Consider the following 15,691-nt stretch of genomic DNA (forward strand, 5'->3'; position numbering starts at 1 on the left):
ATTGTCAGGAGTGGCTAAATCGCACACCACAGCGTATCGTCCAATGGGTAAATGGGGCAACTGAACAATTTAATAGGACTCTAGGAACTATGTTGCGTTATTTGCCTCTCAAAGCTAAACATCAATGGCCCCAACAAATCCAGACCCTAACATTTGCTTATAATGCCACTGTGCATGAAACAACAGGTTTCTCACATTTTTATCTCATGTTTGGCCATGTATTCTGGTAGATGTGATGTTCAAACAGGTACTCCGAGATCCTGTGGTGGTTGATTATGGTAGTCACGCCAAGACACTACTCTCTCATCTCCATGAAGCAGCAACCATTGCACAGCAGCATGCTGTCAATGAAACAGAAAAAACAAGCTCAGGGATATAACAAGAGAGTAAAAGGCACTCACCTAAGCTTTGGAGATCATGTGCTGATTGCTAATAAGGGAGAGTGGGGAGGAGAAAACTTGCCGACAAATGGGAGTCAACCCTCTATGTTGTCATCAACCAGAATCCCCTGACGCATACTGCATGGTACAGGATGAAAAAGGAACTAAGAGAGTTGTACATCGCAATCTTTTGTTGAACATCAGCTTCTTACCCATTCAGACAGAACTTGGAAGAGCCAGTAACCCATATCTCAATGACTGTGATGATGATGGGGAGTCAGTTGCTCATCTGCAGCCCCAGGATTCTGCAGATTGCTTGGAAGGTGAAAGTTCAGAGAGACGGACAAGCCTCTGGGTAATAGATGAAACAGAACATTCCCTGAGTCAAAGCTTACAAAGTGAAACTGGATCTGTGCAGTTCCATACTGAGGGAGAACAGCAGAGTCAAGATGGTGATTGTTCTGAGAAGCTTTGTGATGATGATGACAGTCATATTACAGAGCCTTTTAATGATCAGACAGACTGTTTTAGTCTTGATTGTGACAGAGCTAATCCCAGAGTGGAGGAAAGAGATATGCCCAATACAGAACAGCCTAGTTCAGATACTAGAGACCGAGACACCCAGGGTGTAGAAAATACTCAAGAACAAGTTACACGTGCTGGAAGAGTGGTTAAGAAGGTCAATCGTCTTATTGAATCTATGACACAAAGACAGTTAAAGATAAAATCACTGACAAACACATTGAGTAGAAAGTCCCAGTCACTACTCACCTTGTTTTAAGAGTTATTCTACAGTCTAAGTTCATATTCTCTGATGCACTTGAGCATTATCTTTGTAGCTGTATAGTAATTCATTAGATGTTATATAGATGTTATACATTTGACTTGAAGATTTGTGGTTTAAAACCTGGTATGGTGTAAAAGGCATAATTTTATTCTGATCACCCTTGAATTTCTCTCAACCTTTTAAGAAGGTAGCAATTTCAGCCTGAAATGGGAAGAAACATTTTGGAGACCTCAGTCAAGTGTATAAGTGAAGTTGGTTGAGTCTTTGGGATTTTGGTGAATACAGAAGGGGGTGAATGTAACAATTATTAATTATAACTTGTGTTTATTTTAAATTCACACAAAATCCTAATTTTTCTGCTACATATATGTAAGAAAAGAAAATAATTATTTTTATGAGTTTTGCATCGACGCATTTGTGACGTGATTTGCATGTTGCGCGCACTCTAGCTTCAGTCCGCGGGAGGTCTGAGCAGAGCAAGGTATGTATTGTGTGCACTCCTGTTCAAAAGAGTGTTATAAGTGAAAATAATCACCAATTAAGTGATCAGTTTTGTTAAAATGTAGATGAGTAAAGCAGTTTTACGTGCATAAGTTAAAGTTTGTAATTTTACTTTTACTTCACTATATTTTGTTTGAAGTATTGTACTTCGCTACATTTTAAAACTCATTAATTACAGAGTAAAAAAAAAAAAAACGCTTCCTGGAAACTACTGCAGTAAATAACGGGCAGGAGAGCAAACTGGCGCTAAAATCACAAGAAAGATGCAGACGGACAGACAGGCATCATGGTGCAGACACTGCTGAAAACAAAACCCCATAGTATTCTGCTGAAGTTGAACTCGAAGGAAATGAACTGAACCCCTGGCCATATTTATGCTCTATTATGCAGTGTAGCCTAAGCTGTGTTTGCCTAGGCCCTAGGGAGACCAAACTAGCAGTTTATTAAATCTCGACATCAACCCTTGGCAAGCATGTAGAGGTAAGGTTAATACTTGCATTGTTGCATTGGTGGTTTAAATGAAGCTTTGACAGTTTTGCAAAATGTTTTGCACAAATTAGCCAAAAAGACAGTGGTGCAGGGTGTGCAATCTGCGATAATATTGTAACTGTTGTTTTAACGATGTGCGATTTGACTTTATTAGTATTTTGCCAAAAACCAAACAAAACATTCCTACAGAGTGCAGTGAAATCTAGTAGATTAGACTAGTAATAACTAGTAATAACTAGTAATTAATTCCAAACACAGCCACCATAGCACAGTTTTGCGTCTCTGAGGAACGTCAGTGTTTCGTTCCTGAATGAATCAACCGTTTAAATGATTCGGTTCAATCGCATTGACTCACTTATTAACAGTGACTTGCTGACACCTATTGGCGATTTTAGTTTCACATTTAATGTATTATTTAATTATTTTTTATAATTTCAAATGAGTACTCCACATTTTATGTCTTATATATCAAAATATTTGTAACTGCAGGTTAAATGCATTCATGTCCTGCATTAATCAGTGTGTAAATACATCTAAATGCCACTTCAGATGCAGCTTCTCTGTATTGAAAAGATTAATTTTGTTGATACTGATTTAATTTGCCTGGGAACAGCTCAAATGTCTTATTATTATTATAAATAACTGATTCCTTCAACTAGTTTGAGATTAACAGGCCTATCCCAGGGGTGTCAAACTCAGTTCCTGGAGGGCCGCAGCCCTGCATAGTTTAGTTCTAACACTGCTCCAGCACACATATCATGTAGTTTTCAAATAAGCCTAAATTATTAGATTAGCTGGATCAGATGCGTTTAATTAGGGTTATATCTAAACTGTGCAGGGCTATGGCCCTCCAGGAACTGAGTTTGACACCCTTGGTCCCATTTTTGGCTCCCTCCCACTGTTAAAATGTAACTAAGTAATTTTTACTCTGAGTAAATTTTAAACAAGCTACTTTTTACTTTTACTTGAGTAGGTTTTTATACTGGTACTTTTACTTGTACTTAAGTCAAATTTCATTCATGTAATGGTACTTTTACTTGAGTAGAATATTTTCGTACTCTTTCCACCTCTGCACTACACTGAATGCAACAAATAATTACTGTATTTTTCAACTCATGCAGGTAAGTTTATGTATTGTTTTTATGATTTCTTTGTTATATGTGTTTAACCTAATTGGTTATATAAAATGCTGGAATGTGGGTGATTTAAAGATGTATATTTTATGACTTTGGTTAGTGTCAATGTATTTTTAGAGATATATATAAATACATATTGTATTATTTCACTGACTGTTGATACACCTGATGTGATATTAATTATTACTTTTTTCTTTATATTCTTTATTACTGTAAATGAGATGCTTTGTGAGCTCGCTTCAGGTCTGAGCAGAGCGAGGAGAAGGCTGATCAAACATGCACTACACTGAATGCAACAAATAATTACTGTATTTTTCAACTCATGCAGATAAAGAACCTCTGAACCAGCAATTGGACTCCAGGTTTTATTACACAACACAACGCAGAGTCGTAGCCGAGTCTTGGTAACAGAGACACGCGAGGCCGAACCGGCTACAAATGCATGTGGTGTTGTACAGTATATGACGGAGGCGCCAGAACTGCAGCTGATAGAATGTGCGCTGTAGCACCATACTACGATATTTCTTCATAAGCAGATCGTGGAGACATTTTTATCGTCCATGATCAAAAATCGCCATATCGCACCCCCCTAAATATTTATCATACTTCTTGAGTTATAGGCACGGAATCTTTGGGAAAAATAATATTTGTGGCACTTAGGCAGGTATGTTCAATGTGATTGTTTTGACACAAATTGGGATTACAAACGGCTGGATTCGAGCCTTTTAGGCATTTTAGGACACAACATTATCAAGTAACTTTAACGAATGTTACAGTATTCACTGTAGTTGTCCGCTACTAAAAACGTTTTTTCAGTCATTATCCGTGTATGCCATTGTTTTGTGTTTGCTACTGTTCAGTGGATCAGGAGGCGCTGGCTGTTGTGACTGAGTGGAGTAAATGAGGCAAGGGGTGTAGAGTTACATTCAAGCTATTTTAAGGCATGAAAAAATTATTTTCACAAGAAAATACATTTAAATATGTCATTTTGAGGATCAAAGATGATTTTTAAGGGAAAAAATACTTGACTACAGGGGGACTAAAGCTTTTGAGTTACAAGCATGCAAACTTTGGAAAAAAAAAAAAAAAAAAAAAACTTAAAGTGCCATTTCAAGTCAAGTCAAGTCTGCTTTATTGTCAATTCTTCCACATGTACAGTACATACATACAGAGAATCGAAATTGCGTTACTCTAAGACCCCCGGTGCATACAGATAACACTAACAGTAGAGCCTAAAATCTAGATCAAATATAAAATATAAGATAAAACTATACAATAAGGGAATGTAAAAAAAGACATAATAGAAAAAATAAAATAAAAATATGGTTAAATAAAAGCAGCACAAGGCACATGGCAGATAGAGTGCAAACCAGTGAACAAACAGTGCAGATAAAAAGATTTTTAGTGCATAAAAAATAGCTTATTCAGTCTGATTAAAGTGACAAAGGGCTTAAGAGCAGTTATTTTATTTAAACTGACTGATGAGGTGGTAGAATGACATCAGTTCCATGGTGAATGAGGTAGTGAGCAGACCAATGCTGCACAAAGTGACTGGTGCATGACATCGTATGTTAGTGGAAGGACCTGGGGATGTGGGATCTGGGGGGGGGATGTTCATAGTTCAGTGGTGCCTGGGGCAGAAGAGGGACGGGGGGGCAATGTCGGGAGCGAGTTCAGCTTCCTTACAGCCTGATGGATGAAGCTGTCCTTCAGTCTGCTGGTCCTGGCCTGGAGACTCCGCAGTCTCCTCCCTGATGGCAGCAGACTGAAGAAGCTGTCTGACGGGTGAGTGGGATCACCTGCAATGCAGAGGGGTTTGCGAGTGAGACGGGTTCCATAAATGTTCTGGAGGGAGGGGAGAGAGACACCAATGATCTTCTCAGCTGCTCTCACTATGCGTTGCAGAGTCTTCCGGCAGGACGCGTTGCAGGCGCCATACCACACAGTGATGCAGCTAGTCAGAATGCTCTCGATGGTGCCTCTGTAGAAGGTGTACATGATGGGGGGTGGGGCTCTGGCTCTCCTCAGTTTGCGGAGGAAGTAGAGACGCTGCTGTGATTTCTTGGCCAGTGCTGTGGTGTTGTCGGTCCAGGAGAGGTCCTCTGTGATGTGCACACCCAGGAACTTGGTGCTGCTCACTCTCTCCACAGTCGCACCGTTGATGGTCAGAGGAACATGCTGAGTGTGCGCTCTCCTGGAGTCAACAACAATCTCCTTCGTCTTCTCCATGTTCAGAGAGAGATTGTTGTCACTGCACCACCCGGCCAGGCGGCTCACCTCGCTCCTGTAGTTTGTCTCATCTCTGTTGCTAATGAGACCAACCACAGTCGTGTCATCAGCAAACTTAATGAAGAGGTTGGAGTTGTGTGACAGTGTGCAGTCGTTTGTCAGCAGAGTGAAGAGGAGGGGGCTCAGCACACATCCTTGGGGGGCCCCAGTGTTCAGTGTGATGGTGCTGGATGTGTTGCTGCCGACACGTACTGCCTGAGGTCTTCCAGTCAGAAAGTCCAACAGCCAGTTGCACAGCGAAGTGTTGAACCCCAGCTCGACCAGTTTGTGAATGAGCTGTTGAGGGATGATTGTGTTGAATGCTGAACTGAAGTCTATGAACAGCATTCTGACGTATGAGTCTTTTTTTCTCTAGATGTGTGAGTGCTGAGTGGAGGGTAGTTGAGATGGCATCATCGGTCGACCGGTTGGACCGATATGCAAACTGGAATGGGTCCAGGGAGGGGGGGAGGGCAGACTTGATGTGGTGCATGACTAGCCGTTCGAAGCACTTCATGAGGATGGGAGTAAGTGCAACAGGACGGTAGTCATTGAAGCGGGATGGAGATGGCTTCTTCGGGACTGGAATTATGGTGGTAGCTTTGAAGCATGTGGGAACAACAGCCTGACTAAGTGAGATGTTGAAAATGTCTGTGAAGACATCAGTGAGTTCTGCTGCACAGGCTCTCAGTACACGCCCAGGAATGTTGTCAGGACCCGGAGCTTTGCGTGCATTGATCCTGCTGAAGGATCTCCTCACAATGTCTGGGGTCAGCATCATCACCTGGTCACTGGGAGGCGGTGGAGTCTTCTGTGCAGTGGAGCTGTTTTGTGCCTCAAAGCGAGCGAAGAAGGTGTTCAGCTCGTTCAGCAGAGAGATGTTGCTGTCACAGGTCCGCTGTGGGGGCTTGTAGTCCGTAATGGTCTGTATCCCCTGCCACAGGCTCCGAGTGTCTCTGCTGTCGCTGAACTGATGGGCTATCCTCCTGGAGTACTGTCTCTTAGCCTCTCTAATGCTGCGGGATAGGTTGGCCCTGGCTGTTCTCAGGCCCCCCTCATCTCCAGCTCTGAAGGCAGCGTTCCGCGTCTCCAGGAGTCTGTAGACCTCCCCTGTCATCCACGGCTTCTGGTTGGCCCGGACAGTGATGGTTTTTGTGACTGTTACGTCCTCAATACACTTGGTGATGTAGGCAGTGACAGTTTCCGAGTACTCCTGGAGGTCAGTGGTGTTATTGTAAGTGGCAGCCTGCTTAAATATATTCCAGTCAGTTGTATCAAAGCAGTCTTGAAGAGCATCAGATGACCCTTCTGGCCACACTTGAATCTGTTTCTGAACTGGTTTGGCGACTTTAACGAGTGGTCTGTATGCAGGCATTAGCATGACAGTGATGTGGTCTGAGGCACCGAGGTGGGGGGAGGGGGAGGGCTTTGTAAGCTCCTCTCTGTGTGGTGTAAACAAAGTCTAAAATGTTATTACCTCTTGCTGGAAAGTTAATGTGTTGGTGTATTTTTGAAAACACACTCTTTAAGTCAGCATGGTTGAAATCCCCAGCTATGATGAGAAAAGCATCGGGGTGTGCTGTCTGCTGCTCACTGATGTGCTGGTACAGTTAATTTAGTGCATTGTTCCTGTTGCTGTTGTTGTTGTTCGGGGGAATGTAAACTGAAACGAGCAGTATGGCAGTATATTCCCTCAGCAGATAGAATGGCCGGCACTTAATAGTCATAAACTCCACCAGGGGCGAGCAGTGTTTGCAGATCACAACAGCATCGCGGCACCATGCGTCATTGATGTAAACACAAAGCCCGCCGCCGCGGGTTTTTCCTCCCGCGACGCGAGCTCTGTCTGCTCGATAGCACGTCAGCTGGTCGAGCTGAATGGCGCAGACCGGAACACTGTCGCTGAGCCATGTTTCCGTGAATACAAAAACACAACAGTCTCTTACAGTCCTTTGAGTTGAATGTAGTAATCGGATGTAGTCCAGTTTATTGTCCATAGAGCGTACGTTAGCCAGTACGATGGTGGGGATAGATGGCTTGTGTGGGTTAGCCGTTAGCCTAGCCCGGATACCTCCGCGCTTACCCCTCTTCTGCTTCCTCTCACGCCGCTTGTGGCGCCTCCGCTGTGGGCGAGATGCAGTAGTGGGGGTCGGTAATGATGTAGGCCTCCGGAGCAGACCGAGGGCCCGCAGCTGTTCCGCGTGCACAGAGTTTAACTCTAAAAATGCGGCTCTGCCGACATCCAGCAGAAACTCACGACTGTATGTGCGCTTAAAGACAGATAGACGCGATGACGACGTACAAAAACACTGCGACTCACAAGACAAAAAACACGAAAACACCGTTCTGTCGGGACAGAGAGAAGCTGCTGCGTGTGGACGCGCCGCCATCTTAGTATTTCCACATTTTGGATTGGCACATAATGCAATGAAGATTTTACAGATTTTACTAAGAGACCTAACAATCTCTGTGTAAAAACAGCCCAAAATTATAGTGCTGCCATCTTTCTGAAGTCATTTTTACTCCCCTGTAATTAAGCTCTGAATCTCAAGTGAAAAAGTACTTTTTGACCCTCCTCTACAAAGCGGTGGATTATTCCATAAATATCCAACCATGACATTTAATATTTTGGCTTTCATTCTTATACATATTTAACTTTCTTCAGAAAAAATATTAGCAAAATCCAAAATGTGAGCCGGGGACCTCTGTTTGCGTTGATAAGGAATTACCCTATATGTATTTCAGCTATGTATTATAATTCAAAATGCTTTCTTATACATTAATGCCAACCATATCAGTGGTCCAACAATGATGGACATACGTACTGAAAAAAAATTATACAAACGTTTTTAAGGTAAGTGGTTACAAACTATTTATTTTAGCTACATTTAAAGGTGAAACAGGTGATTGTCTTCAGAAACATTTTTTGTTATGCTGGTTGAAAGTCTCTTCACATCCCAATAGCATTCATTAAGTTAAGTGGTCTAAATGTATTTATCTGTATTTATATATTCTGTGAAAGGCGTAGGACCAAGAAATGTTCGTCAAATCAAAACGCTCGTTCCAAGAATGGCAGGCAAACATCAACAACCTGATCTTCCTTCCTGGCATTGTAGTACTTTTACTAACTGTACTATAAAGTTTTCTCACGGGTGAATGACACATGATGTATTGTAGTAATGTTGTCTCTGGTCATCTGATCTATGTACGTTCAGGGGGCGTGACTTTGGACATGATTTGCAGGGAGGGTGGGACGTTCGCTTTCAGTGCTAAAGTTAGCATTTTCCAAGATATCCTACTGCACCTTTAATAATAAAGAAATGTTGAAAGTAAGTCAACTAAATGTGTTTATTTAAATGTAGCTAAAATAAATTGATTGCAACCACTAAGCTTACATTTGTTTTATATGTATATATATAGGTATGTGTGTCTGCGTGTCTGACCCTGATGAGTCACTGCTAACAGATTGTCTTGTAACTTTCTCCATCCATTCCAAAGAAAAACTTCCCTTTAAAAACTAATTGGACTGTTCTTAATGAATCTGTCTGATGCCTAACTTTTTGGCTTGTGACAATGGAAAATGCCTTAAAGAAATTTAACAATGTTAAACATTTAATTAATTTTAAACAATGACTACTTTGAATATTCATATTTTGGCATTACATAAAGTGAAATGATTATGAATGAAAAATGACAGAATAGTGACATACATATGATAGTTTCTGCTAATATTTCCTCTGGACTGACATCCTTTGGGATAGAATGTGTAAAGTTGAAGCTGCTCTCAGGCCTCTCAGAGGTGATTCACATGAAAGTGAATCAGAGTTTTATCCTCTGTTAGACAGTGTCTGAAGACATTCAATGATGATTGCAAATAAAATGTATTTTATCTGGCTGCTAAAATAGTTTTTTCTTGGCAGGTTTGTCACATCAGAGGATAAAAAGAAGCAGGGCATTCAGAGGGACAACGAGGTTCTACTGCAGAGACGTAAAGATCAGGTTCAGCCAGGCGGTGCCACCATCAATGTCGCAGTACCCTACAGAGTGATCGACCAGCCGATTTGCCTGGTTCATTTTAGACTTTGTTAATAATAGATCCATCCCAAAACATGATGATTGAATTGATTCTTTTACCAAAAAAAAAACAAAAAATGATTTTTTTAAATGATCAATGCTGAGTTGTATATAAATATTTAAATTGCACGTTAAGGCAGTCTTTGTGTACACTTTTTAATATTTTCTACTCCATTTCACTGTGGTTAAAAAAACATCAAGCTGTGGCTGTAATAACTTGTTTTCATGACAGATTTATTCACAAACGTACTTTAAATAATTTAGACAATTTAGGTAATATAATGTATATTTTTAGCAAAATCCTGTAAAGGTATATTGTTGTCTCTTTGCAGTTATAAGACTTATAACAAAAGGCACAAACTCTCAATTAAAATTGAGAAAGCAATGTTGTCAGATTAGACCTAGAATTCAGACAGCAGACTTGTTTAGCTGTTGACAATGCTTTCACCCCCCAAAACTGAAAATAGCAACCTCAAATTAACGATTTTGAATGCTCCTCATAGGCAAAAACTTGGGCCTAACCAGTCAGTTTGAGACTGATTTTGTCGTTGTTTGTTCGCAGGGATCGTGTAGTGGCAGTCTTCGTCCAGGGTCCTGCCTGGCAGTTCAAGGGCTGGCCGTGGCTGCTGCCTGATGGATCCCCCGTGGATATATTTGCCAAAAGTGAGTTTGGTCAGGGAGAACGCAGCACATTATTTGCAATATATATACAATGGGCAAGAGTGGGTTTCATTTCATGCTTATGTTCTTTTAGTCCGAGCTTTTCACCTGAAGTATGATGAGGCACGGATGGACCCAAACGTGCAGAAGTGGGACGTGACTGTGCTGGAGCTGAGCCACCACAAAAGACATTTGCACCTTCATGTCCCCCTCTGCTTCTGGGAAACACTAGACAGGTCAGGATTGCAGCTCTGTGAATATCCTACAGATGTACATCTTTGATCGTTGTGTAGTCTTTTGAAGTTTATCATGTGAACCTGTCCCTGGTTCATTAAATACTTGAGCAATGAAACAATGTATTTTCCAACCCTAATAGTAATCTCAATAGTGTTATATACAGTAGCTCATAATCCCCTTCATCTTCTCTACAGATACATGGTCAAACACAAGTCCCATCTGAGGTTCTGAGACCGCTGGCTGTCCACCGTCAAGATCTTCCCTCCCTTCAGAGACATTTCAAGATGGACCGCTAGACCCCCGATCCTCTCAGCCTCCCTGAAAGCACTTTGGATTTCAGTATGCTTCACCCTCTGCTGACACCAGTTTGATTTGTAGCCTCTTCCTCCACCCGTAGATGAACAGGTCAGGGCAGGTGAGAGGAAATTTGGATGTTTGGGTTGGTCCTTGTCATGTTTTCTCAGTAGCTTTGTATTTTTCAATTGTAAAGCAGTTGGTAATCAAGGCAGATTCAAAAGGAGATATTTGATTTTTTTTTATTTTTTTTTTTAAACACAATCTGGATGTAAGAGAACCATTGAAAATGGTACTTGTTGATATGAATAAATGACTGCTCTCTAAAACTCTTTTAATGATAGATTCACTTTGTTCCTTTCTTTCTTTTTTGGCTTTCTCTGCCTTCAGTTCTATAAAGCGTAGAGTAGTGCATTAAGGTTCATTGCACAAATGCGAATAGTAAATGTCAGTCAGATTAGAAGAAGGTTTAGGATGAGATGTCTTTCTTCAAAACCAGCTGGCATTTAAATGACCAGAATTCTACGGTTATATGAAATCTGTACTTCAGATTGTTGATGGTGAATATGCTCTGTAATTCTGCAGTATATTGGTGATTTTGTTCGTTTTATCCAGAAACCCATGTACTGCTTGCATCTAATTACTATTTTTGAAATGGAAAATACAGTTGCAAAATGCAGTTGCTTCCATAACGCAAAGTCAGTTATACAATACTATTATACGGTCTAAGTCCTAATTGGAAATCCTCAGACACTATTTTGACAAAAAATTGAAATTTTAAGATTTTTTGTCTGTAATTAACTAATTCTCAGTATCCCTATGAAGTGCAATAGATTCAGCTTCACTGACACAATGTCATTCAGCTCCAGTTTTATATCTGGTGACGGGTTGATTAAGGTATGTGAGTGTCTCCTCTGGTTATCATTCAGCTCATCTTGATTAAGAGACAAATGTTAATAATATAACAACAATCATCTTCTAGATGTTATCAGTCATTAAAAGGTGTAATTCTCCAGAACTCCAGAACCATTTTCTGGCAATGAGACACTCAACTGAAAATAGGAGGTATAAATTGTGTGTGTCTGTCTGTCATTGCATTATATACAAAACATATCAAAACAGCTTCTTTTTTTTTCTTTTTTCTTTTTACTGATTGTATTGATCTGTTTTAACATTTAAACCCAACTTTTCCTTTTTAGTTTGATATTAAAATAATACATAATACAATTTTAGTCAAATTGCAGTTCATAAGAAAAATTATGTTAATTTCAAACTATGGGAAAAAGTATAGCAATAACCAATAGTTTGTATTGAGTGACTAATCAATTTTCCTGAATCTCTATCATTTGTCTCAAAAATTGGACGTTGGGCATTTTCATTGTGACACGTTCTAAAGTTCTCGGAAAGGCAAATGAGATGGCAGAAAGTAGTTTTCTTTATTTTGCAAAAGCTTTGCAGTTTTATTTACTTTACAATAGCTTGACAGTTTTGAATGATGTTTTGCTTCTATCTGGTATAACCCACCAGCGTTGGTATGACCATTGTTTTTTTACTGCAGTAAAGATAGTTTGCGGTTTGATATTCAGATTTCTTTTGGCTATAAATATGCAGTGCACTGTCATAGATATGCAAATAATACAGAATATCATTCTCCATGATTTGTGAATTCAGGAGACACTGTCCTTCAAGCCAAAATCAGGGTTGTTGTTTTGTTTTTGTTTTTCGCAGCAATTCTTAATATAATGTAATATTAATATAATATAATGCCTATAACTCCAAAAGTTGGACACCTAGAGGAATTAAACCAGTGATCTGTGAATTTGTCCATGAACCCCTTGAAGGAATGTGAAAGAAAGACATTCTTCATGTTTAATGTCTATTGCCAATAAACACGCAGACTGCTGAAATACAAAAACACTGTTTTTGGTCAAGCTCGATTTGTGAAAACTTTCACACTCGCATTATCACATGGCTGTGTTTCTCCTTGGGAGGTTCCCCTCAGACACAACCTTCTGACTCAGGCTCGGGAGAATGATTGGCACCCCCATTTGGATTATGGGTGTGGCCCCTGAGCGGAGAGCATTGATGTGTTCTGGTTTCTCGGCAGAGATTACCAACACTATTCTTAATGCTTCCTCCATGAGACTCTTGTATGCCCTCACAGGGAAGCTTTTTGCTTCCTGGTGCAGGCAACGCAATCTGGTCCCAGTCCATTTCTAAGGGGTTGGCCCCTGCCATTCTTAAGGTTATGTGGCAGCCATATCTGCTGAGGTGTTTTAGTTGGATGTCACCCTCTGTTTTCTGTTTCATGCAGGGGTCGAGACGGCTTAGGCCTTTCTGCCCGGCACAGATTCCTTCTTGGGATTTATCTATAGTTTTGGAAGGCCTGGCAGGCCATCCATTTGAGCCATTTATATCAGATAGTCTGAGTCAGATAACTCTTAAGACGGTTCTTTTGGTGGCCCTATACTCTCTTAAGAGAATTGGGAATCTGCAGGCTCTTTCTATCAGCCCTTCTTGTAAGGACTTTGCCCTGGGGCTGGTTAAAGTCTTACTGTGACCTAGGCCTGAGTGCATGCCTAGGTGGCTTCGATTCAGTTTCGCTTTCAACAGGTGGTTGGAGTCATTCTCCCCTGCTGATGCGATGTCAGATGGTGATGTACAACTTCTGAGTCTTGCTTAGTGAGGGCGTTGAAGATCTATGTCGACCGCACAGCCCAGTAGTGTGGATCTGACCAGTTGTTTGCATGTTTGGTGATATAAAAAAAATAAAGGAGCTGCTGTCAGAGAATGTATCATTGGACAATCTCTTGGCTTATGAGGAGCATGGTTTGACTTCTCCTCTAGGGGTGCATGCTTATTCACTAGAGCAATGGCTTCTTCTCAGGCTTTCTTTAAAGGTCCTTTGTTGGAAGAAATCTGTGCTGCGGTGGGATAGTCCTCTCCCAGCACTTCGTTAAGTATACAGTCTGGACGTAAGGTTGGCTCCTGGCTCCCGGGTCTTTTCCGCTTGAGCAGACGCTTTCCCTGGTCTTCCAGCTATTTGAGATACATCAGGCATTATGGTATAGCGTTCCCATAGTGACCGCTGTCGCAGCATTGAAGTGAAGCTATGAAACCTTGAATAGGGAACAAGATGCTGTGATGCTGGCCGTTCTGTTTCTTAGAGAGCACTTCCTTCAACAAATCTGGTGAAATTGCGTGCAGCACTCTGATATGAGCATATGTGACGTATGCGTGGGGCAGTGCTGAACAGTGGCGATTTCTTTAAGACTGCAAGGGAAGCTCGGCTTCCCTTATAATGTCACAAAATTAATGGTCGAATATGTACTATTGTATTAACATTTTATTGACTAAAAATGCGTTAGAAAACGTTCATCTCAAAGACGAGTTCGTTCAGAATCAGTTACATATAGCAGGTCGGCTGACTCAATTTCCTTCTCATACATTCCCGCAGCGTCACAGTGCATTTCCCTATTGAAGCCCAGCGTCCATTGACTTCAATGGGGCTGCTTTGAACATTTTTTTTCAGCGCTTCGAAACTAGACGGTCATTGGATAAACGCTGCGATTATGTCCCGCCCACGGACGCTCAGCGTCTCTGGGGGTGAATGGGGAGTGGGTTGGCCCGGACTCCGAGCTTCTGCGTGATGATTGGAGGGTCTGTCGAAAGACTGCATCTCCTTTTGACTGACAGCGATTCTGTACTATAAGGAATCACTGAAGCTATTCGCGCTCAGTCCCATCGCGGATTTCTCAAGTTCAGTCGAAATAAAAACTGCTGCAACCTATTTCTTTGATATTTGCTTGGCGAAATTGCTTGATTTTCATCATACATTTCACACAATTATACACCACTGTGATGAGTGGGGCGGGGCCGAGAGCCGTGGGAACGGAGCGAGGCCGGTGGAGTGATTGGGAAATGAGCGACACCTGCTCCACTCACCGGTCTCGAGTCCCACGGAGGAGATCGGGAGGATACAAAAGAGGAGCGACGACAGTGAAGGACGAGAGAGGACCAGGCCTGGGTTTTATTTTGTGTTTGGTTTTTATTTGTGCGCGGCAGTCGCCCGTGAGGGGCTGTCGCGCTGTTTTGTATTTATTTGATTATTAAAGTTTTATTTGAGTGTTCGCCGGTTCCCGCCTCCTTCTTCCCGTAATTATGGAGTTTTATTGTATTACACTCTTCTGCAGCGCGTCCCTCCTTCCTCCCGGGTTTCGGCACCAGTGTAACACTATAAAGCTCCATAATTATGGGAAGAAGGAGGCGGGAACCGGCGAACACTCAAATAAAACTTTAATAACCAAAATAAACATAAAACAGCGCGACAGCCCCTCACGGGCGACTGCCGCGCATAAACAAAAACCAAACACAAAATAAAACCCAGGCCTGGTCCTCTCTCCTTCACTGTCGTCGCTCCTCTTTTGTATCCTCCCGATCTCTTCCGTGGGACTCGAGACCGGTGAGTGGAGCAGGTGTCGCTCATTTCCCAATCACTCCACCGGCCTCGCTCCGTTCCCACGGCTCTCGGCCCGCCCCACTCGTCACATATCCCCATCGCCCCTCGCAGGCCGGGGGGTACCCACGAGACTGCGCTCTACTCCCCCCCCCCCCTTCCCTCCGGGGGGACCGCTCACGGTGGCTGCAGGGACCTGGGGGTAGGACAGACAGACGAGGCGAGAGAAAAGGAGATGGAAGGATGAGGAGCGACAGAGACGAGAGAGGGGAGGGAAAAAAAAAAAAAAAATCCGGTTCCCAGACCCGCTGCCGCTCGGCCCTCCACCGGCTGTGTGAAGTCCTCCGCGGTGCCTGGCGGTGGCACTGGACGGCCCTCGGTGGACGGCACGACACTCCTCCACCGCCCG

General features: G+C 42.2%; 1 protein-coding gene across 1 annotated transcript in view; it reads left to right on the forward strand.

The window, feature by feature from the left end:
* Positions 1 to 11,093, forward strand: part of LOC122136169 (parafibromin-like) — a 282,439-nt gene extending 271,346 nt beyond the window's left edge. Inside the window, exons 3-5 of the mRNA XM_042717950.1 lie at positions 10,198 to 10,298; positions 10,390 to 10,531; positions 10,727 to 11,093. Of these exons, the coding sequence (XP_042573884.1) occupies positions 10,198 to 10,298; positions 10,390 to 10,531; positions 10,727 to 10,763 (280 nt within the window). The 3' untranslated portion in view covers positions 10,764 to 11,093. The remainder of the gene's footprint in view (positions 1 to 10,197; positions 10,299 to 10,389; positions 10,532 to 10,726) is intronic.
* The last annotated feature ends 4,598 nt before the right edge of the window (positions 11,094 to 15,691 follow it).

This window comes from Cyprinus carpio, chromosome B2 (genome assembly GCF_018340385.1).
Source record: "Cyprinus carpio isolate SPL01 chromosome B2, ASM1834038v1, whole genome shotgun sequence".
Taxonomy (NCBI): Eukaryota; Metazoa; Chordata; class Actinopteri; order Cypriniformes; family Cyprinidae; genus Cyprinus; species Cyprinus carpio.